The sequence below is a fragment of the Coloeus monedula genome (genome assembly GCF_965178545.1).
Source record: "Coloeus monedula genome assembly, chromosome: 6".
In the NCBI taxonomy this organism is placed as follows: domain Eukaryota; kingdom Metazoa; phylum Chordata; class Aves; order Passeriformes; family Corvidae; genus Coloeus; species Coloeus monedula.
Window position 1 is genome coordinate 86104 of NC_138786.1, and position 20759 is coordinate 106862.

At 49.0% G+C, this 20759-nt stretch overlaps 1 protein-coding gene across 1 annotated transcript; it reads left to right on the forward strand.

Moving 5' to 3' along the window:
• The first annotated feature begins 4 nt into the window (after nt 1-4).
• On the forward strand, nt 5-19747 carry DEAF1 (DEAF1 transcription factor). Its single transcript, XM_082282819.1, has 13 exons — nt 5-702; nt 1477-1574; nt 1929-2058; nt 2908-3054; nt 3848-3987; nt 4605-4670; nt 5552-5678; nt 7558-7686; nt 8436-8564; nt 10338-10588; nt 16267-16332; nt 18055-18144; nt 19152-19747. The coding sequence occupies exons 1-13, from the start codon at nt 486-488 to the stop codon at nt 19254-19256; spliced, it is 1695 nt and encodes a 564-aa protein (XP_082138945.1). The 5' UTR covers nt 5-485; the 3' UTR covers nt 19257-19747.
• Nucleotides 19748-20759: the final 1012 nt, after the last annotated feature.

A 20759-nucleotide genomic window follows, 5' to 3' on the forward strand; every position in this document is an offset into this window, starting at 1 on the left:
GGGCGCTGCCCGTTCGGGCGTCTCCGTTCGGGCCGGCGATCGGAGCTCGGGTGCGATCGGAGAGGACTCGGCACACATCGGCGCTCCTCGCTACCGCCTTCGGCAGAGATCGGAAACGGCTCGAGCGCGCTCGGGACTCTTCGCCTCGCCGGGCCGCACCGCTCGGGGACTCGGCCGCGTTCGGGCGGGCTCGGGTCTCACCCGATCCGTCAGGTACCGCTTCGGGCCGCGCCGCGCGGACTCGGCCGCGCCCCATTGGCCAGCCGGCAGGGAGCGCGCGCGCCGGCCGCCTTCGCAAGGGGCCCGAGCGGCTCGGGCCGCTTCGGGCCTCATCGGAAGTCGGTCGGAAGGCCCCGAACCGGCTCGTCAGCGCTCGGGCAGACTCGGCGCCGCTCGGCTCGCCGGCCCCCCCCGCCCGCAGGGCCCCCCTCAGGCGCGCCCGGGGGGGGGCGGCGGGGCGGGCTCGGCCACCCCCGGCCCCGCGCATGGAGCACAGCGACGGCGACCCGGCCGCCGGACAGCTCGGCTTGCCTGCGGGACCCGGGCAGCAGCAGGAGCCACCGCAGGCAGCGGAGGGGGAGGCGGAGCCCGAGGAGGAGGAGGAGGCGGTAACGGTGATGGCGGCAGACGCCGAGCACATCGAGATGGGAGCACCGCCAATGCCAAGCGCCGACGAGGCCGCCGCCGCCGCTGCCTTCGCAGGTCAGGGCGGGCAGCGCTCCCTCAGCCCGCCCGGGGCTCCCCCAGCCCGGCCTTCTGCCCCCACACAGCCCCCGGGGCTCGGGCTGGGACAGCGAGCTCCCTCAGGGAGCGCTCCCACCCCCTCACCGAATCCCACACTCCGCCCGTTCACACACAGTAAAGGGCGGGAGCCGCCCCGTGCACCTGAGCCACACGGCCCCGTGTCCCGGGTCACGCAGGGTGGTGCAGCCCAACTGCGGTGCCGCAGAGCCCAGAGAGCCCGGCGCCCGCCCGGGTGTCTCCGGAGTTACTCCTTCACCCTCACCCCACGTGAAAACCCAGAGGTTCGAGCCAGTCCAAGCGCTGAACACCACAGAAACGCTGGACTGTAAATTTGGGCAGTTCTTAACTGGACGGAGCGCACAGGTCATGGCACCATTGGAATTAATACGTGACAGAGGCAGTCAGTTGTTCAATTTATCCTGATGTTTGCCCGTTGCCCCTGTTTAAATAAAAGCACCGCAGCTCAGAGTATCCCTAGTATAGGTGCAATACTTATTTTTCCCTTAGTTCATCACATGCTGATAGTGACTGCCCTGGTTTCAAGGAGGTTAAAGCCTGTTGAACTCAGAGATGAATAAAAATTAGAATGATTGTGTTCATAACAAAGGTGCCATGAAAAATAAAATTAATTTCGAGTAGGAAGGAAGAAGGAATTTTTTTGTTGTTGTTCAGCTGTTCATCAGGCTCTCTGCATGCAGTAGAACATTAAATTAACCCTGTTTTACATTCCAGAAGTCACCACAGTGACAGTAGCCAACGTGGGGGCCTCTGCAGACAATGTTTTCACCACATCTGTGGCCAATGCAGCTTCAATTTCAGGACATGTGTTGGTAAGTTCGTCCTTTCATTTGAGGGCCTTGACAAAGTTTCTCAGGTAAATGAAAGCTGTAGTAAGGTCAAAGACTTGTTTTCATTGTAACATCCAGGCTTTAAGCCACAAACTCATTAGCTGGGGGACATACAGGAGTTTTATTCTTAGCTTTTTCACCTTTCCACCCCTGCGTACTCATTTTGTAACAGAACTGATGGCCTGGAACATGAAATCTTTGAATTTGCTTGTCCGAACACTCAAAAATTGACCTAATAACTGCCATACTGATTGGAATTTTGGGTTCCTGTGGGTTATTGAAATCTATTTGTGTTGAAGTATTTTAATCAATTTAAACTCTTTATTTCTTCTGTAGTCTGGGAGAACAGCCCTCCAAATTGGTGACAGCTTGAACCCTGAAAAAGCCACTCTGATAGTGGTGCACACGGATGGCAGCATCGTTGAAACCACCGGGATCAAGGGGCCTTCGGCACCTCTCACACCAGGTATAAGACAGTCTGCTTGTGGTGGGTCACTCTCCCAGAGGGATGGGTTCTTCTCCCCCCTAATTGTCTTTCTAGAATCTAAAAATATGTGCATAATATTATAACGATAGTTTGCCCCCTCTTAAAACCATAAAGTTGTTCAGGTTGGAAAAGACCTTTAAGATACCAAGTCCTCGCACAGTATTTTGTGTTTTTCTTGGGAGTACAAGAATGCTTATTATTTTTAAAAATTTTTTCCTGTCAGAAATGTGTTTCATTTCCTCATTCTTTGCCCTAATCGTGGCAAAGAAGCTGCTTGAAAAACCTTGCCTTGCTACTGGGCTTTCTACACCCATCCCACCCCCAAGGGCACACGAATCATTTTAACATGGGTAATAAAAATCCGAGTGTCCCAGTTCTGCACGTGTTCTTTCCAAGGCTCCTGGAGCACATTTTCATGTCCATTCAGGTCACTGGCTGATACTTCAGTGTCTCTATCAGTGAGGTTTTGTTCAGGGCTGCCTGGCAGTTTCCTTGCTGCCCACAAGATGGCACAGCAAACCTTCAGTGCTCTAAAACTGCCCACAGGAGGTGCTCTGGGAAGGAGAATCTCCAGCCAGCTCCTTATGCCGTGGCTTACAGGTGGTGTAAGGATCAGGTCACAATCTGAATTCCCTATTAGAGCCTGTTTCCTCAGGTCCTCTTTGCTTAATTACCAGCCCTTCTCGGATCGTTCAGGCTGCTCCATTGTGGCAGGGGGGGTTCCAGCTGCTCCAGTCAACCCCTTGGCATATCGCCCAGCTGAGCATGGGATGGAACAGCCACTCTGCCTTTTGGTTGCTGTCACCTTTCTTTTCTCTTTTCTCCAAGGACCACAGTCTCCTCCTACCCCTTTGACAGCCGTCCAGGGGAAAAGCGGAACCAAGTACAACTGGGACCCGTCTGTGTATGAGAACGAGCTCCCGGTGCGGTGTCGGAATATCAGTGGCATTCTGTACAAGAACAGGCTCGGCTCAGGTAACTGCCACCCAGGCTGAGGAGTGGCACAGCTCCTTCTGTACTCTTCTTTTAATCAGGCTACTCTTAAGGGCTGATCATGAGAGAAAAAAAGCCAAGAGAATTTCCAAGCCAGCCCAGTGCCTTTTGATATTATTGTTTCCTTTTGTTTTGCTTTTTCTTCAGAGGCTTTTTAACTTTTTCTTAAGCCTGCAAATATCCAGGCTGCCATGCAGTGTGTCTCCTCAGCAACAGGCCGACTCCTCTGATTTTTGTCTCATGAATAGACTTGTGTTTCTGCAAAGCTCTGAAGAATCCCTGCTGGAATGCGAATAGAAAGTTCGTCTCTTCACGGGGCTCCTGAGCTCCTCCTCTTGTCTTTTATCCCTGTGGGGAAGCTGGGGAAGCAGCAGCAGAAATTGCCAGCCAGCTTGGCGGCCCAGTGCAGTGCTTGCTTCGTGGACAGAAAGTTTTCTTCAACACAAAAAAGATCAGAAATTTAAGTGCAAATTGAGGAAAGACTTAAATTTGTGGTGTTTATCCAATAAAGACTTCTCTTTCATGTGGAGGAGTAATTTTTATAGCCTTTTGAGGCCCAGAGTTGGAGCTCTGACCATGCCCAGTCATTGTCACAGCCATGATAATAAATGGACATAGTTATCTCAGAGCAATGGGAAGCAGCCATTGGGCAGATTTGGTGGTTCTCACAGATTAACTGCTATTTTGTCCAGCAATTTCCGTATTTTCTTCTTCAGGGAAGTGGCAAAATTATCCTTAACCAGGACTAACAGCTTGTTGTGGTGCTTTACTTCAGGAGGCCGTGGCAGGTGCATTAAGCAAGGGGACAACTGGTACAGCCCCACGGAGTTTGAAGCCATGGCGGGGCGAGCCAGCAGCAAGGACTGGAAGAGGAGCATCCGCTATGCCGGGCGGCCCCTGCAGTGCCTTATCCACGTAAGGTTAAGTTTGCTCCCTCCTTTCTGCGGGAAGGGGCAGCTGGCGCCAGGTGCTGATGGCACAGGAGCAGCGCTCGCTTTGGTTGAGAGTCAGTGACATAGGGGAATTGTTTTCAGTGTGTCTCAAATAGCACACTGGGAATCTTGCTTATACTGGAAAGAGTTTCTGCAGGGTGAAGCCCAGCCTTGAGCTGTGCCACAGGAACTGAGCTCTCACCCATGATACTGTAATTCAGTAACCTGGTCTCCTTCCGGGTCTTTGCCTGACACATATTCTTCACTTTCACCATCCGTTATTTGGGTCCTTTATTTGAGTCTCCTGGAGAACTTGGCATTGCCACTAGGCTGACAGTCAGTTTCTGTTTGGGCAGAAATCAAGTCTCAAATTCATATTTCCTGGCATTTGGGTGTGGAAAAGGTTTGGTTTTCCTTTGCTCTCCTCTGACCCTCTCACCCCATTGCTCTGGTGTGGTGAACTGGCCTCTCTGTTACTGTACAGCATCCAGGAGGGAATGGGTACCACTATGGGAGCCATCCACATTTTTTAGCAGGATCAAGGTGTGCTCTGGGTGATTTTGGTGACTCTCATGCTGAACTGGTCACTTCTGATTCCAGGATGGGATTTTAAATCCCCACGCTGCCTCGTGTACTTGTGCCGCTTGCTGTGATGACATGACACTGGTGAGTGGGGGGGCTTTACATCCATTACTTTAGGAACTAATTATTTTTGTTGGAAAAACTAACCGGTCAAGCTGCCGCAGCCCTTGGGCGGGCAGGTAATGGGTGTCCTGGGAATTGAGTGCCCTGACACGTGAGTGTCTCTGCCCCATGGAGAAAGGAGATAAGGAACTGCTGGCATTATTGTAGAACAGCCTCAGTAAAACTGGATCATACTGCTTTTTTCTTATTTTCTTTCTCCTAATTAATGTATCTATGCAAAATGCCTTTTGGGGATGTCAGTGCTATTTGTGATTTTTCACTCAAATTTCACAATGTTCTGAGTTGGAAAAATAATTTTGTAAAGAAGTAACATCATAATCTTATGACAGATCAATATCTTCATATTAAAACTGCTTAGTTGATTTGGGGTTTGGTTTTTTTGTTTCAAAAGTGAGGTTTAAGTCCTGAAAGCAGAAGACTTTAGCTTGAGCTGGTGCTTTGCCTTTCTTTTCTGCTAAGAACTGACTCATGTGCTTGTTTTCTAGCCTGGAACTTCTTTCTCTCTTCTCCTCCCTCCTTTTCTCTTTTCTTTCCACCATTTTGGCCAGCAGCTGATTATCTGCCCAGTTCTACTCCTTAAATAATAGTGGGAAGAGGTTGAATTTGTGCCTCTTCAAATGGAGGGAGCCAAGTTTAACTTTTTTTTTTTTTTTCAAAGTTTCTTTTTGTTTGGAGAACTTTCAGGTGTTTTGGTCAATTGTTGCAAACCACACATCATCCATGGGGATCCGTGCTGCTGTTCCTGGAAAGATGAGAGTAAACCCAAAGTCTTCAAAGAGGTGCCTCAGCTAATGCCTTCTCCTTTTTTCTTTTCATTTTCTTTCCGGTGTTGTTCTGCCCAGAGCGGCCCTATACGACTCTTTGTGCCATATAAAAGGCGGAAAAAGGAAAATGAAATACCTGCAACTCCAGTGAAGAAGAATTGCTCCAAAAACATCACTCTGCTTCCAGCCACTGCTGCAACTACGTGTAGGTTCTTTTCTCCTGGTAAAAATTGCTCCCTTTCTTTGGGGAGTTGCCCCACTAGGTGTTTTATGTCTGTTAGTGGCTCCTTGGAACTGTCCAACTGAGAAAAATGTCCTTTTTTTGGTCACATTTTTTTCCATTGGATGGTTTTATTGGCTCAGTGTCACTTCCTATTTTACAGAAAGTAGCACAGTGTTGCCACATCTGGACACAAGTTGAATAGGAAAAAGTGCAGCTCTAGACTTCCAGGAAACTCAGGCTTAAGCATCATGACATGCTTGTGCAGTGAACAGTAGGTTTCATATTTTGTGCTGAGAGAGGTTTGGATTATGTCCTATGCCTGGAAGTGTTCAAGGCCAGGATGGACGGGGCTTGGAGCTACCTGGCTTAGTAGAAGGTGCCCCTGCCCATGGCAGGGTGGTGGAAAGAGATGACCTTAAGGTCCCTTTGAAGCCCAAGCATTCCAGGATTGTATGGTTGTAGTCTATGATTATATTGCCCCCTGTACCAGCTCTCAGTGGGGGGAGAACTACGGAGTCCTGGCCTGGATCCATAGTGGATTTCAGGTAGATTTTTCACAAATAACAACTGGGAAATTTCCTGCTGGAATTAGATTTTGGGGAAGGCTGGCCCTTCTCTGCTCTGCAGAAATCCCCATTCCATCCCCTGAGCTTCTTTGTGTCCCTTAGAAACTGGAGCAACGTTTTTGCTATTCCTTGCAATATGTAGAAAAAACATCTGGAAGCAGCTGGAACGAAACCCCCAGCCTGAAAGTTGTTAATGAAGGAGGCAGAAGGTGATGCTTTGATCTGCACGTCCCTCTCCAACATTCAGCACGCACTTTGATTGGCAAACCATCTGTGTGAGAACAGGAATTAATTTGCAAGCTGATCCAGCTCACACATCCCCCGTCACATCCATGTGTCCTCCTGCTCTCGGCACACTGGCATCATTTGGACAGTAACAATACAAAGTGAGTTGAGGAGGAAGCAACAGAAATGTAAAAAAAGAACAAAAACCGTAAGATTAGATCATCAGCAGCAGTAGGAGGAGAAACACGCAAGGATTCTGCAGAGTTGTTTCGTGGCTTTGGGTTTTTTAGGCCCCAGATAGGTTTAATCTGTATTGGTTTGTTCTGTGAGGTGCTGTGAGGCTGCTTGTTCTCTCATGCTGGCACTGGGAGAGGGAACTTCTTGTTTTGGTGGCCACATATTTCACCAGCCAGGAATTTGTAGCTACCGTATTTTAAAATTTAATTTTTGTGTGCCACAGAATCAGCCCATCACCAATTAATGGTACCAGTTAAATAATCCTCTCTAAAAAGGGTTTTAAACATTCTGAAGCCACTGAGGTGTAATTATCCAGAAGGATTTTGTGCCCTGTTCCTTGCATTGGCCAAGCACATTCTATCACTTTGTGTAGATAAACAGCTAAAATTGTTCTGGAATGTCATGGAATTAGCAGTAGTCCACAGGTTGTTATGTTGATTTAAGTAGCAACAATCATTCTTGCTAAAATTGTCATAAAGCAGCCAGAAATTGATGGGGTGTGTGGCCTCACTGAACCTTTATGGGAGGTGCTAAGTTATGGTTTGTAAAATAACTGAAAAGGTGGTGATTTGGGAGGTGTTAGGTTGTAAATTAACGTTTTGGCCTCGTGCCCCCAGAGCCTTGGAAGGACAGTAGAGCCTTCAGAAGCCCTTTGGGGCTTTTATTCCTGTTTCCAACCGCACTGGTCACAGGCGTGATCCAAACTGGGTTATCCCAGGCTGGTGGTCTGTGAGTACCCTGAGCTTGGACAGTGCAGCACAGGGATATCAACAGCTGGACGGGTGTGTCCTCCATGCTGAGTGTTAATTATGAAAGTGCTTTAATGTTTTCAGTCACCGTGACTCCCTCTGGACAGATCACAACCTCCGGGGCACTGACCTTCGACCGGGCGTCCACCGTGGAGGCCACGGCCATCATCTCGGAGAGCCCGGCACAGGGGGATGTTTTCACTGGAGCCGCTGGTAAGAGCTGAGGCGTCTCCCAGACAGCCATGGGGAGAAGGAAAAGAGGGTTGGATGCCCACTGCTGTAGGAAGGAACATTTTGAATGCAACACAAAGGATTTATTTCTCAAGGGAGACACTCCGTAAGGCACTGTCCTTCCTGTGGAGTCATTTCAGCAGCTTGAAATCCTAGCAGTTGCACCAAAGGAGAAACTTTGCCCAGGTGTGGCAGCTGCTAGTGTTCACCTCTGCTGAGTTCCTGGGATTTGTGTTCATCTCTGTAATTTATTTTTCTTTATTCCTCATTTAACCTAAAATACTACAAAAAAAAAAAAAAATCCCATACTAGATGAGGGTTGAAACTGAGTGAAAAATGCCAGAAAAAAATCAAACAAAATATAAATGCATGACATACATTTCAGTTCTCTCAATCTGAGTCATGCTTTGGGTTGTGAGCTCTCCTGGGGGAATGATCCTGCTCCGAGAACCGGAGTTTGGAGCCCTGTGATGATCGGGGATATTTCAATGTGTGGGAGGGAACCAAGGAACCTGTGGCTCTAAACGTGAAAGCAGAGCATGGTGGAGCCAGAACCAGGCTTCCTTGCTTGCTGACTGTGAGAGATCATGCTGCTGTTTCGCATTTCCAACCCTTGGGAATTACCACAGAGTGAGGAACTTGTATAAAATGTAAAGAAATGGGGGTGAAAGTAACATAAGAACCACCTGCCAGGTGTGTTAGTGATTCCCAAGGCCCTTGTTCTCCTGCAGTTCAGGACACCAACGTCCAGCAGCCTTGCCGAGTGTCTCATCCAGAGCCTCACTATCCCAGTTACCAGGACAACTGCCAGATCTCACCTTTCCCTGAGGCTGCACTGCCAACATCTCATCCAAAAATCGGTATGTTTGCTCTCACTGTGCTTGAATATCCTCACATCTTTCTCAGCAAAGGGCAGATTAGGGCAGAAAATTAAACTTTGGTCTATTTTGCTTGTGAGTTTTACTAAGATTTGGACAAGCAGGTTTCCACTCTGTGGGAAGTTTGTCAGTCTTTATTGGGAACTCTGATTTGTTGGTTCTGCCGGAGGCAGCTGCTGTAATTCTGCATCATGAGTCATCTTGCATTCCCTGCCTTCCCTAAAGTTCTTGCTTCCAGGCTTTTGTCCTCTTTGGGCACTGTGGCTGAACATTTATTTAGTGTTTGGTCTGAGGAGAATGAACCCCTTTAAAATCATGTCATAGAAGCTTTTCTAGACATCCTCACATGGCTTTATGACTCCAGTGGTGCATGCTGGAGGTACTTTTGGGCAGGTTTGGTGTCAGTTTTCAATCCCCTCTGTATGACCTTTATTTATTTATTTATTTATTTGGACCAGCACAGGATGTCCCTGGTCTCCAGAGTCAGATCTTCTTGTGTTAAGACTTAGTCAGATCTTGATGTTACTAATTAAACATTGATTATTTTTTCACCGGTGAATACTTTCGCTTGCCTGAGGTGCTTGTGCCAAAATGAGGAATCGGAAGTAATTCCTGTTTGATATGTTATCAAATGGCATGCAGGGATAAATATTGTGCTGGAAATGGAGAGTGGGAAAGGCTCTTGTGCAAACAGACACTGATAAAAAAGACTGGTTTATCTCATACTCATATCTAAGTGCAAATAGTTCCACGCCACTTGTGTGCAAATTCATTAAAATTACTGTTTTAATTAAGGACATTTTGAGGTAAGAAGTCTGCACAGCCCTGAGCCTGGTAGTACCTTCTTTTTACTGGTAAAGAATTCAGTGAAGAATGTCGAGGTCAGTGTTGGTAGATGTGAATGTCTTGGACTGAGTTTTATGGCAGATGGTATTTATTGCATTTTGGAAAAGTAAAGCTAGATAACATTTCTTCCCGGAATGTTACCTAAGCTGAGCTGACACTGTGTATGGCGGAGTTCCTGGGTCTGCATTTAATTTCCTCATAGCTTGATCTCCCAGTGTACATGCACATCTAATATGAAAAGTAGCTGCTTCAGTGACACAGCAACTGCTGGGTTATTAAAGGGCTTCCCAACCCATGGTTTTGGGAAGTGCATGTTTGGAATACGCTCACTTGGAGGTAATGGTGACTGTTTGGGGTTAAGTCCAGTGTCTGGCCACGGTTATGTAAAGGTCAGAATTCAGGAAGCACAGATGTGGATCAGTGCCTGAGTTTTGTGGTTCGCAACATGAGAACTGACATCTGGGTAGGAACATCAGGATGTTTCTGTAAAGTATTGGGTCACTGAGTGACTTACTCTAACCTTACCTAGCCATGGCTGAAGGAAATGTTGTTGGCAGTGGTGGAGGAGTTCCTGGGAATGCCGCTTTCACAGTGGCATCATGGTGCTTCTCCACAATAGTGCTGGGAGGTGTTAACTGTTCCCAGAGCATCCAGGTCAGGAGGAGGTGTTCTTGTCCTGTGGTTTGAGAGTGCCCATGGGCTTGTTCTGCACAGACCTGCACTTGATGTTGCAGAAGGAATGATCTGTTTAGCAAAAACTTTCCTGGATTGGAAATTTTGCAAACGATGTTTTAAGAAAGAAACCAAACAACACAGAAAAAAACCAAAACCCAACTCCCCCCCACCCCCCCTTTATGGAAATGAAATGCTCTGACTGTCTGTATATTCTCTTTTGTTCCTGATGTCCAGTGTTGACCTCTCTGCCTGCCCTGGCGGTGCCCCCCACGACGCCCACCAAAGCCATGTCGCCGTCGGTGGTGAACGGGCTGGAGGTGACGGAGCAGCGGAGCTGGCTCTACCTGGAGGAGATGGTCAATTCCCTGCTCAGCACAGCACAGCAGCTGAAGACTCTGATTGAGCAGGCCAAGCAGGCCAGCTCCTCCTTCCGCGAGGCCGCTGTCACCCAGGCCAAGATCCAGGCTGATGTGGAGAGGAAAGAGGTAACTGTGCCACAGGGGCTGCGGGGGCTCAGCCATGGGCACCTTTGGGGCTGAATTGGTGAGCAGAGCAATTCCCGGCTGAAGCAGTGGTCTTGGAAATTTTCTCCAAGCCTTGAGAGCAGTGTTAGCGAGAGAGATCTTCCCAAGTTATTTGTATCATGGGGAAAGGAATAGAGTGCTCTGGGATTCCAAGAGCTGTGGGCAGCAGGCTGGTTGTACAGACTGTTTGGTGTCACGATCCTGAGTTCTTCCATCAGCTGTCCATAAATTTATGGGATGTGGGCACTGGGTCCTGGTCTGAGAAAGCTGATGAGTGTTCAGCAGTGCAGTGGCTGCTGTCAGGTGAGCCTGTTGGAGGCTTTCGATGGAATATATGGAACAGCTTATCCCAGAGTTTATGGGGAATGTTCTGTCCCAACGTAAAAGAGGGAGTCAGGGAGGAGTCGTCTTGACAGACTTCTCCGACAAAAATAAAGTACAAATGCGACAATATTATATCTGAGAACCGTTTCTTCATAAAGAAGGGTAAGTGTCCTACCGAAGTGGGATGGAAAAGAGAGCAGAGAGGGGAAAAGAGAGATGGAGAAAGAAATAGAAGACAGGGACAGCGTTACCACAAGAACCCCGGCGCTCTGTCAGGGTCAGCTCAGCAGGCGGAGCGTGCGAGTTGCAATCCGCAGCGAGCCCCCGCGGCGTTCGTTCAGTGGTTGGGCACGATCCTCAAGCGGCGGCAGCAGCAGCAGGAGCAGGAGCAGTAGCAGTAGCAGCAGCAGCAGCAGCAGCAGCAGCAGCAGCAGCAGCAGCAGCACCAGCAGCAGCAGCACCAGCAGCAGCAGCAGCAGCAGCAGCAGCGTGCCTCTGGCGTCGGCTCAAGCTGCCTTGCGCGGCTCTTGTGAGCGGCTGGCGGCGGCCGCAGGCTGCGACTGCGGGCTCGGCTGGGTGCGGGCGGCGGCCACAGGCTGGTCGCTACGGGCTAGTGCTGCGGCGGGTCGGTGCGGCGGGCGGCGCAGGAGCCACGGCGGAGGTGGTTCGCGGAAACGGTGAAGCAGGGCAAAGCAGGTATGGGCAGGGAAACAGGACCACAGGAAAGAAAAGGCGAGGGGAGGGAAAGAAGGGCCAGGCTGACCCTCCGAGCGAGCCCCTGAGCCCTCCAAAAAAGCCAAAGCTCCCCCGTGTGTCGCAGTTAGCTGCTTTTATGGGCTAAGGCTCCTCTCACAGCCCGATTTCCCGGGCATTTTTTCGCGGGCATCCGGGCATTTGCCCTACAGGCGGGTGGGGGGTTTGTTCACAGCCCCATCGTGGAAACCTTCTCTGCCCTGATGGGCTGCCAGGCGAAGCTGCCCCTTGAACAGGGTTGCCAGAACGTGTCCAGCCCCTGTAGGAATCCTTCACCTCATGTGTAGCATATGTTGAGGCATAAATAAAAACCAGACGGATCCCTCTCAGGAAAATAAGCAGTAACGTTTAGAGGTGTCTTGCTGAGAACTGTGCAAGCAAAGCTGATCTCACACGAGTCCTGTGGTAGGACTGGCAGGCTGCCTGGCCTCACAGGAGCCCTGGCTGGTTCCCATATTCTCTCTCTTGTGGACAGGGATTACCCACAACGACTGCCCTCTTCTCGCTGCTTTTCTTCTCTGTAACTGATGCACAGTAGGGATCTTGGATCCTTCTGACCACCAGCTCATGTATGCACCCAAGTATGGCTCCATACTGAATGTGCTCTCCCTCTCCCACAGATCCACAGCTGCCTCTTTGATATTCTTTGCCACGTGGGCTCTGCTAAACTCTCCCATACGCTGCATCCTTGATGTGCAGGTGTGTGATATGTTGGGAGTGTAATCCTTGCCTGCCTTCCTCCTGCAGAACAGGTGCCAGTGCTGCTGGCCAGGTTTGGGCTGGCTGCTGCTGGAAAGCTGCACAGAGTGTGGGACACTGAAACATTGGAAGCTTTGGCACAGTTCAGAGATAAACATCTGCTTTCCTTTAACTTCACTCTGCTCTTTTTCCAGTCTGTGTGCATCTTCCCTTGTGTTTATCCTCACAGTGGTTTCTGGAATGGTTGTTCAATACCTTCTCCACACCCTCTGATCCAAAGGCAGCTCTCTTTGATGTTCTTCTAGTTACTTCTTGTCCTGTGTATGGATTAAAGCTGACTTGACATGGGAAGGATGAGCACGTGATTGTTTCCAGAGAAAACCCCTTTCCCAGGAACTACTGCATCCCCAGTTACAGCACTTGTGTCTCATCATTCTCAGTGTGTAATGGGGATCTGCACACTTGTGCATTTTGGTAAAACTGTGTGCTCATGATGGTATTTTTTATCATCCAGACAATTCTGAGCTGTGCTGGCTCCTGGAACCATCTGGGCAGTATCACAGGTAGCTATCTCTGAATTAATTCCTGCTTGTGAATTCCGTATTTCGACAAAACTCTGTGTTCCTGGATACAGGGAAGCAATTACACTAGAAGGTCAAAGAATTTGCTCACTGCTTTTGTGTTGGTCAAAGGGCCTTTCCCAAATTCCTTGTGGTTTGTAACATGAGTCTCTTTCCTACTCTATGTGTGTGATCCCATGGCTTTTTGGGCAGTTAAGGTGTATGAGAGACAGATGGGGGGGGGGGTCTTCCTGCCCTTAAGGTGGGGGATTTTTTCTGAACCAGTTTAATACAAAGGAAACTGGTGCTTTATCACCACTTCGTGTTTGTTCCACTGACAGACCTTCCAAGGGTGAGCAAACAGGGGGCACCTTTCCTGGTGGTGTCGTTGTGTCAGAGCTGCAGAGCAAGGCTGGACCACAGATGAGATGATAACAGAGACTCAGACTCAGCTCTTCCTGGAGGAGTGACTTAGTACAGAGCAGGATTGTAGAGACCTGATAGAAACAGGCTGGTTCCCAAGTGGATACACAAACTTAGGTGCCTTGTTGTATGTTACACATCACTCACTATAATGTGTTTCGGTATGATATTTATTATTTGATGTGCTTTGGAGTCATTAAATACCACAAATGAGCTGTCCTGCTCCCATAGAGCAGCAGTTTGGTTGCCTTAGCTTTAAATAGCAGGAGCTGTGCTCTGTACTGGGCTGTGTTGGTGCTTGTGGGACTCACACAGCTCTGAAGTGTGTCTGACATGAGGGTTTTGCACTCTGCCTCCCTACTCATAGGATCTCAGCCCTGTGCCAGGGGCTGGGGACATCCTTATCCCTTCTGAAGGAACTGTTCCAAGTGCTGGAGCTAAAGGCTTCACCAGCAGGGAGGTGTTTTAGCATATAATTTAGTATTTTGGCAGTTCTGACATGCACTCAGTTGCTCTCTTTGCACTTCTTAATTTCTGTAAATTTGTTCAAGGGTCATGGTTTGTTGGGCAAATTTCAAGACTGAGGACCTCCTTCAAATTTTATTTCCATCTTTCCCACAAGTCATTTTGATGCCCCTGGGTAAGTCCTTGGCCTCACTGTGCCTCAGATGAAAATAACCCTTCCCAGACAGCTTGTGTGCGAGTTTGCAAAGTGTTAGGATTCTCTGAGTAAGGTTACATTTGTGTTACTTAGAAGTCCTGGGGAACGACATCCTGAAAGAAAAGCAAACCATGAGCCCTCCAGCACCATGTTATTTGTATGAACTTCCAAAATGTGTCATGATATTGCAAAAAATTGAAATGTTGAGATATTTACAAGGTTTTTCCGAATTGCAGCATTTTGTGTGGGATTAGTTAAATACAACTGCTTTGGTGGAATCTCATGTGGCTGTTAAGAAAACAGTTCTTGAGTATCATTAGTAATTATAATTAGGTTGTAGCTGAGTATCTGATCCTTAGGTTAGTATGTCCATGTTGGATTTACTGCATTTTTTGGTAAGGGAAAGACATTTAGGAATTCAGGGTGAGTGGGGTAACAAAGACTCAGTGTCTCTTGCAATGGATATTTGACATTTGCAGATCAGGCCCAAAATGAAGAGTTTAAGGACAGGACTGACATGTGTTGGTGTGCTTGGGCAGTGTAATTTTTTTGAGTGTGCATTAATCCATTGTTTATATCAGATAAACTTTAGGATGGGGAGATTACACATGCTCACCAAATTCTGTGCCAGCATTGCTGGGGGATAATAAAGATATTCAGGAGCTGTGTTAAATGGATTTTCTGTATAAATTGAAGAGAATCAGTGTTGAAATCTGACAAGTGTTTTAATTGGAATATCCCTCTGTAAAGCAGGGATACTTCCAGAGCCCTGCTCGTTTGAAAGCAAGGTGGAAAATTAAATCAGCAAACAGCTGGGGCATCTGAATGCTTTTTTAGAAGGATTAAATCAATTCAGGACTGGAGAGTATGAAATTAATTTTAAAAGGGTTGGACAGTTAAGAAATATGTCTCTGGTCAGAAAACAGTGCCTTGTGTACTCCAAACTAGCAAGTAATACTCTTGGAATTGGAGGTTCTGGGTTTTGTGGAGCTGTTTTTGTGAGAGATCTGAATGTATCTGGCTCGTTCCTCTCTCTTGTCACACCTTTTCCTTCTCCATGGTTGGTGCATGGCTGGAATTGCCATGTCAAATAGGCCAGAACCAAATCACACCCCTGGCAGGCCACAGCAAGAGGTTTCCCTGCCTCCGCCTCCATCTGCCTGGATTTTTTAAACTTAATTTCTGTCATGGTTATATAAAGGTTTTGAAGGTTGTGGTTTCACAGGAGAATAAATACTGTGCTCTCAGGTCATACACTTGTAAATTAAGCCTTTTATCTCCTTATGGGTTGAGTGAACTCCTGGATGAACCTGCTTGGCCTGGAGGATGGGGTTCAGCTTTTTTCGGACTTTTTAACTGTTCCAAATACGTTTAAGCCAGGGTTAACACATAATTAATTTGGGATTGTGTTTGGGTGTTGTTGGTTTGGGACTCCTGTCCCCCACTGTTGAGTGTATTGCTGCTGCAACAGGTACAGCAGCACCTGGTTGGGCTTGAGCTGGTGTGAAGTGACTCTGCCAGGCAGCCAAAGCGGGCCCAAAGCAGGCTGTGAACATCACCTCCAGAGAAGTGATGGAGTCACAGCTTGTTCTACAGCCCTCTCACTCTTCTGTTGCAAGGAGGAGTAATGGTTATGATTAGTGCTGTTCCTAAAGTCTTAGGTGTGTTGATTTTGTCTGGGTATTTTTCCCCCTAATCCCATCTGTTGGGCTGTGCCTTCTCTCCAGACTCCTTTGCCTCTTAGTGGATAAGGATCACTGGACTTGACCCAAAATTTGTCCCCGGAATGTGCCACTTGTCCCTGTTACCTTGGCGTTTTCCTATAGCCTATTTCCATAGGCTAACCTATGACATCATGTTTCCTGTGCCAATTTCCCAGTTCCCATGTGTGGGGGGGTTGCAGTTAAACCCCCAATTTTAAGGACAAGTTTGTGGCTGGATGGAGTGGGAAGCTGGGCTTGGAGGACATGCTGTACTGAACTGGCAGTTTGCCACCTCAGGCCATTTCCTCAACCGACTCCTTGCCCTGTCTCTGCATCAGGTGACAGTGTCCCCCTCCTAGAAGGGAGGAGTGAGGGGCCGCCCTGTCCTCTTGCAACTGCAGTGTGGGGCTGGGCAGACACAGCTCAGCATGGGGAGCCTCCATCCCAGCGCCCTTTCCAACCCCTCATGTCATGCTCCGGCTGGGAAATGACACGTCTGGTGTGTTTTCCTTGCAGCAATACCAGAGCCAGTTATTCCAACAAACAGAGGATGTGGACGGGAAGACAGAAATCATCATCAAGGTAGGCTGGGGATGTCTGGTGTTGTGAAGAGCCTTTTGGTCTTTGTCTCAGTCCATTTAAAGACACAGAGGTTTTGTCATTGCTATGGAATCCTGTGCTCTGTGTCTGGCCTTCTGGCAAGGGATCTGAGCCCTTCCTAGTAGGGCCAGTGCTCCAAGCAGTGTCTCCCCTTTCCCACGCAGTTTTCTATGCTCCTTCACTGTCACCTGTCCAGGTTCATCAGTCTCCCTCACCTCTGAGTGGTGGTGCTGCAGCTCTGGTGGGTGGCTGTCACAGAGCTGCGACAGGAAGAGAACTCGCTTCCTTTCTGTCCTGTCAGCTGGTTTTCATAACTCCACAATTTCCTCTGGCTTTTGGAATGGGAGTTAGTTCTGGACCCATGACTGAAGCCCTTAGAGCTGTGTTGCTCAGTTCTCTTTCAGATCTTCAGGTACAACCATGCCCCGTGTATTTTCCACATTTTCCAGTAGCTGTACAGGTTACAAACAGCCCCAGTCAAGTGTCCCCTCAGGGCAGGCTTTGCAAGTCCCAAATCACAGCTTTAAGCCATTTTTGGTGTCCCAAAACCCCAGCTGCACATCAGGAGCACAAGCACAGTTCAGTCTCACCAGCTGTTCACTTCAGGTACATGGAAAGGTGTGAGAGGGGGTGTTAATCAGAGCACTGATTTTTGGTGTGGTTGTGCTCAAAGAGAGAAGGAGCCTGGAGGAACTCAAGAGCCCACGATACTTTTCACAGCCCAGCAACGCTTCCTGTCACTGCTGCTGACGTGCTAATGAATTGTCAGGAGTTTAATGAGCTGGAAGTGGAATGCTCTGTGAAGTGCTTATTTTCGTGGCAGTTCAATGCTGTTTCCACCTAAATATACAGGTTATGTTAATTGATGTCACCAAGATACGATGAAAGTGATAGACAAAAACATCCCTTAAAAAGCAGGTGTGATTTTTCACCTGTGTATCCTATCTTGCCTTGCTTTTGGATTTAAATCTTGCTCCTGTTAGAGCCTTCTTAATTTGACTCCTGTTTCCCTCCTGTTTTCTACCAAGAAACCTCCTGTTTCTTGGTACTCTCCTTACGTAGCCATGACCGGGAAAGGACCAAGGAACATAGGAGCAGATCCCTTTTTCCTCTCTAAAACCAGGGGAAAATTACCTGAAGGCCCCATCCGTATTCCCAGTCTGTTGTCCTTCCTCAGTCTCTCTCTCTCAGACGAACACGGGCTTATAAACCCAACAAAAGCACCAATGAAATCTGCCTTTAAACCTTTAAATTTGAGATAAACTCAGAGCTTGTGTGTCAACAGCCTGTGCACAGCCTGACATGTCTGGTTGGGATACACCCAACTCCTGCAGTTACCTGGCTGATGGATACCTGACCTATCTGGAGGGAGGTTTGCCTGGGGTGGTGGAGATGGATTTCTATGACCACTCAGTGTCCACCCACAGTTTTGGAGAGCTTCCTTCCCAACAGAAAAGAAAACAGAGGTGCATTCCATTTTCCAAAGTGATCCCTGCTAAAACAGCAAGGAGAGTGGGTTTCTGAGGGTATATCCAGAGGCTGCTGGGCCTGTTTGTTGTGGGTTGGTGTGCTGAGGGTATTCTGGAAAACGGGAGCTTTTCCCACTGCTCTGGCATTCCAGCTGACCACAGCACCTCTGTTGCACCTCGGTGACGCCCCTGGTTTGTCTCTGTGTGACACGTCCCTCTCCATCCCTTCCCACAGCAATCCTGCGTCAACTGCGGTCGGGAGGCCACCAACGAGTGCACAGGATGCCACAAAGTCAACTACTGCTCCACGTTCTGCCAGCGGAAGGTATCAGCCTGCTTGTGACTTGGGATTCAGTTCCCTGGACAGGGCTGCGTGACCTTGGGGACAGCCAGGCAGCTCAGGCTGTCACCTGATGGGTGTCAGCACGGAGGTAGAAACAGGCAGCACAGCCATTGAGTCAGAGCAGAACCTTGTGTGGGTCAGGCATTCCAAACCCACGCTGCCAGTGCGATCACCAGCAAGGCTGTAGTGATGGGGCAGGTCTGCAAGTCAGGACAGGGTTAAAAGGGTAGAGAAGGTCCCCAGGTTTGTGGACACCTTCCCAAAGGTGATGCAAAAAATCCGAGCAACAGCAGAAATGAAGCATGGGACACCTCTCTGGGAACTGTGGGGAGCTGGGAGCACTTTTACAGCCCCTTCCTGCTGCGTCCTGGTGAGCGGCTTCCTTCCTTCCCTGCTGCTCCTACCATGGTACTGAGGACATAGTTCTCCTTTCCATTATTTGTGATGGCTGCAGGTGATACAGTGGGACAGACTCTACAATTGTGAACTTGGGAGGTGGGAACGGGTGTGAAGTACAGTGGAGGAAGCTGCTGTGTGTCATGTCTCAGACCAGTCCCTTACAGTGAGCCTTGGCCCCTGCTTGCAGAGGATGGCCAGTCACAGCTCTGCTGGGTGGTTCAGCTGAGTCAGCTGTCCTGAATTTAGTCAGTTCCAGGAGGAATCTGTTCTCCTAGCTGAACTAAGATTCTGGCACAGCACTGTCCTTCAGGAGTGCTGAGTGTCATGAGATGCCCTCCAGGAGAGGCTTTAAGTCAAGGTTCTGACTCAGTAAATTTTCCACCTGGCACTGATATCCTGGACTTCAGTTTGTGTGGAGATGGCAGCATTCTGCTTAGTCCGATTCCACCTCTTATACTAATCCAGTGCGTGGCTCCTTTGCCCTCCATCACTGGTCTGGTTCGTGGAGAGAAGGTGCTTCTCACACAGTGAGGGCCCTTCTCCAAGGGCCTGTTCTGCTCACAGCCTTTCCCTCTGCTCTCCCCTGGCAGGACTGGAAGGACCACCAGCACATCTGTGGCCAGTCAGCCACGGTGACGGTGCAAGGGGATGAGGTGCATGTCCCAGACAATGTCATGGAGAAGGTCACCGTGTGAGGGTTCTACCTCTGCAGCTGCTCGTGGACACACGGGGCCGGCTGGATCGGCGACCGGCAGGAACGGTCTCTCCTGTGCCAACAGCACTCTCCTCACTAGCAGACTCATTTTTCATTGACTTTTTGATACTGTGACAGCATTTGTCTACTCCCAATCCCCTTCCAAAGCTTTGGATAATACAGACTGTGAAAACTTCATTTGGAACCCTTTCTCTTCCGTCCCAGCCCCGACTGGCTTTGGGAGGCTTTGCCTTTGCCTGACTGGATCCTCCACCATGTGGATTACAGCAGTCTCCTCATCTCTCTTGAGATGGATCTAAAGCAGGTGCTGCAAGATCTGCCAGTGCTTCCTCCTGCCAGGGCCTCCCTACCTCTTGTTAGAGAAACGAATCTTTGTTTGGTTTATTTAATTGCCTTGACAAAGTCAGTACAAGTTCTTAGTTTGGCATTGAAAGAATTTTTGTTTTCCTTGTGTTCCGTCTGTGCTGGGCAAATTTGGAACACACTGGAGCGTCTCCAGTTAAATATAGTTGAAAAATAACATGTTGTTAAATAAAATGCGGTGAAAGCATGAGTGTGCCCAGCAGTTCCCTTTAGTTCCCAGGGCAGCACTTTGGGGCACAGGTGGGTGCACCAGCAGGTACAGGTGTGTCTGTACTCCCTGTCTACTTGGGAGGTGTTTTCTCCACAGGGAAGCACAGCCTTATTCCACAGCATGCCTGGAATGTCACTCATAGCATCCAGCTGACCAGAATCAGATGGGATCAAGCCCAAGGTGAGCTCACGTGGACATGGGGCTGTCCTGTCCCTGATTAGGAGCTGCTAATGAGAGATGTGCTGACCAATTAGGGAGTTACTTGCCTTGTTCACTGCAAACATGTCTCCCATGGAGGGAGGTGACGGGGCTCCCGCAGTCGGTGGCAGGTGGTGAGTGTCGCTTCCTGGCTGTTTCCTGGGAAAAGTTATTCCTCGTAACACAGAGCTGAGCAGGCCTGGGGGGCAGCACTGTGGTGCCATCGAGGGTGAGGAGCTGGTGGCCACAGCGTGCAGCTCCTCCAGAAGGAGGTGTGCTTCCAGTGAAAGCCAAGCAGGAACTGAGGCAGGATGGGAACAGAAATTATCTGTGATACTCCTGGGAAGGAAACAACAGGCAACTCCTTCCATCCCTATAGCAAAATGCTCACTCCTGCTTCCCAAAGTAATACTTGAGCGTTGGCAATGGTTTCTGCTCACAGTTAAATGCTGATTGCCTGTTGTCTAGAACGTGGAGACAGTTAATTGAGAAGACAGTCTTAATTGAGCCCACAGTAACGCAGCTCATTTACAAGGTTTCTTGCATCCCGCATTCGGATTCAGCAAAGACAGCTCCAAAACAGCACCTCTGGAGTGCTAAAGCTGCACTTCCAGCGTCAAATGCAGCTTCTGGTTGGAAATTATTCCTGTTGCTTCACTCCCCAGAGCCATCCCTGTCCAGCCTGGCTGGTGTGAGCAGTGGGGCTCTGCC

What these genes read in the sequence shown, in the direction of transcription:
- DEAF1 (XM_082282819.1), top strand. Translation starts at nt 486, where the DNA reads ATGGAGCACAGCGACGGCGACCCGGCCGCCGGACAGCTCGGCTTGCCT. An exon ending in AGCCACTGCTGCAACTACGT is followed by an intron (nt 5,679 to 7,557) that starts GTAGGTTCTTTT and finishes TAATGTTTTCAG; the next exon opens with TCACCGTGACTCCCTCTGGA. An exon ending in CCACGTTCTGCCAGCGGAAG is followed by an intron (nt 18,145 to 19,151) that starts GTATCAGCCTGC and finishes CTCCCCTGGCAG; the next exon opens with GACTGGAAGGACCACCAGCA.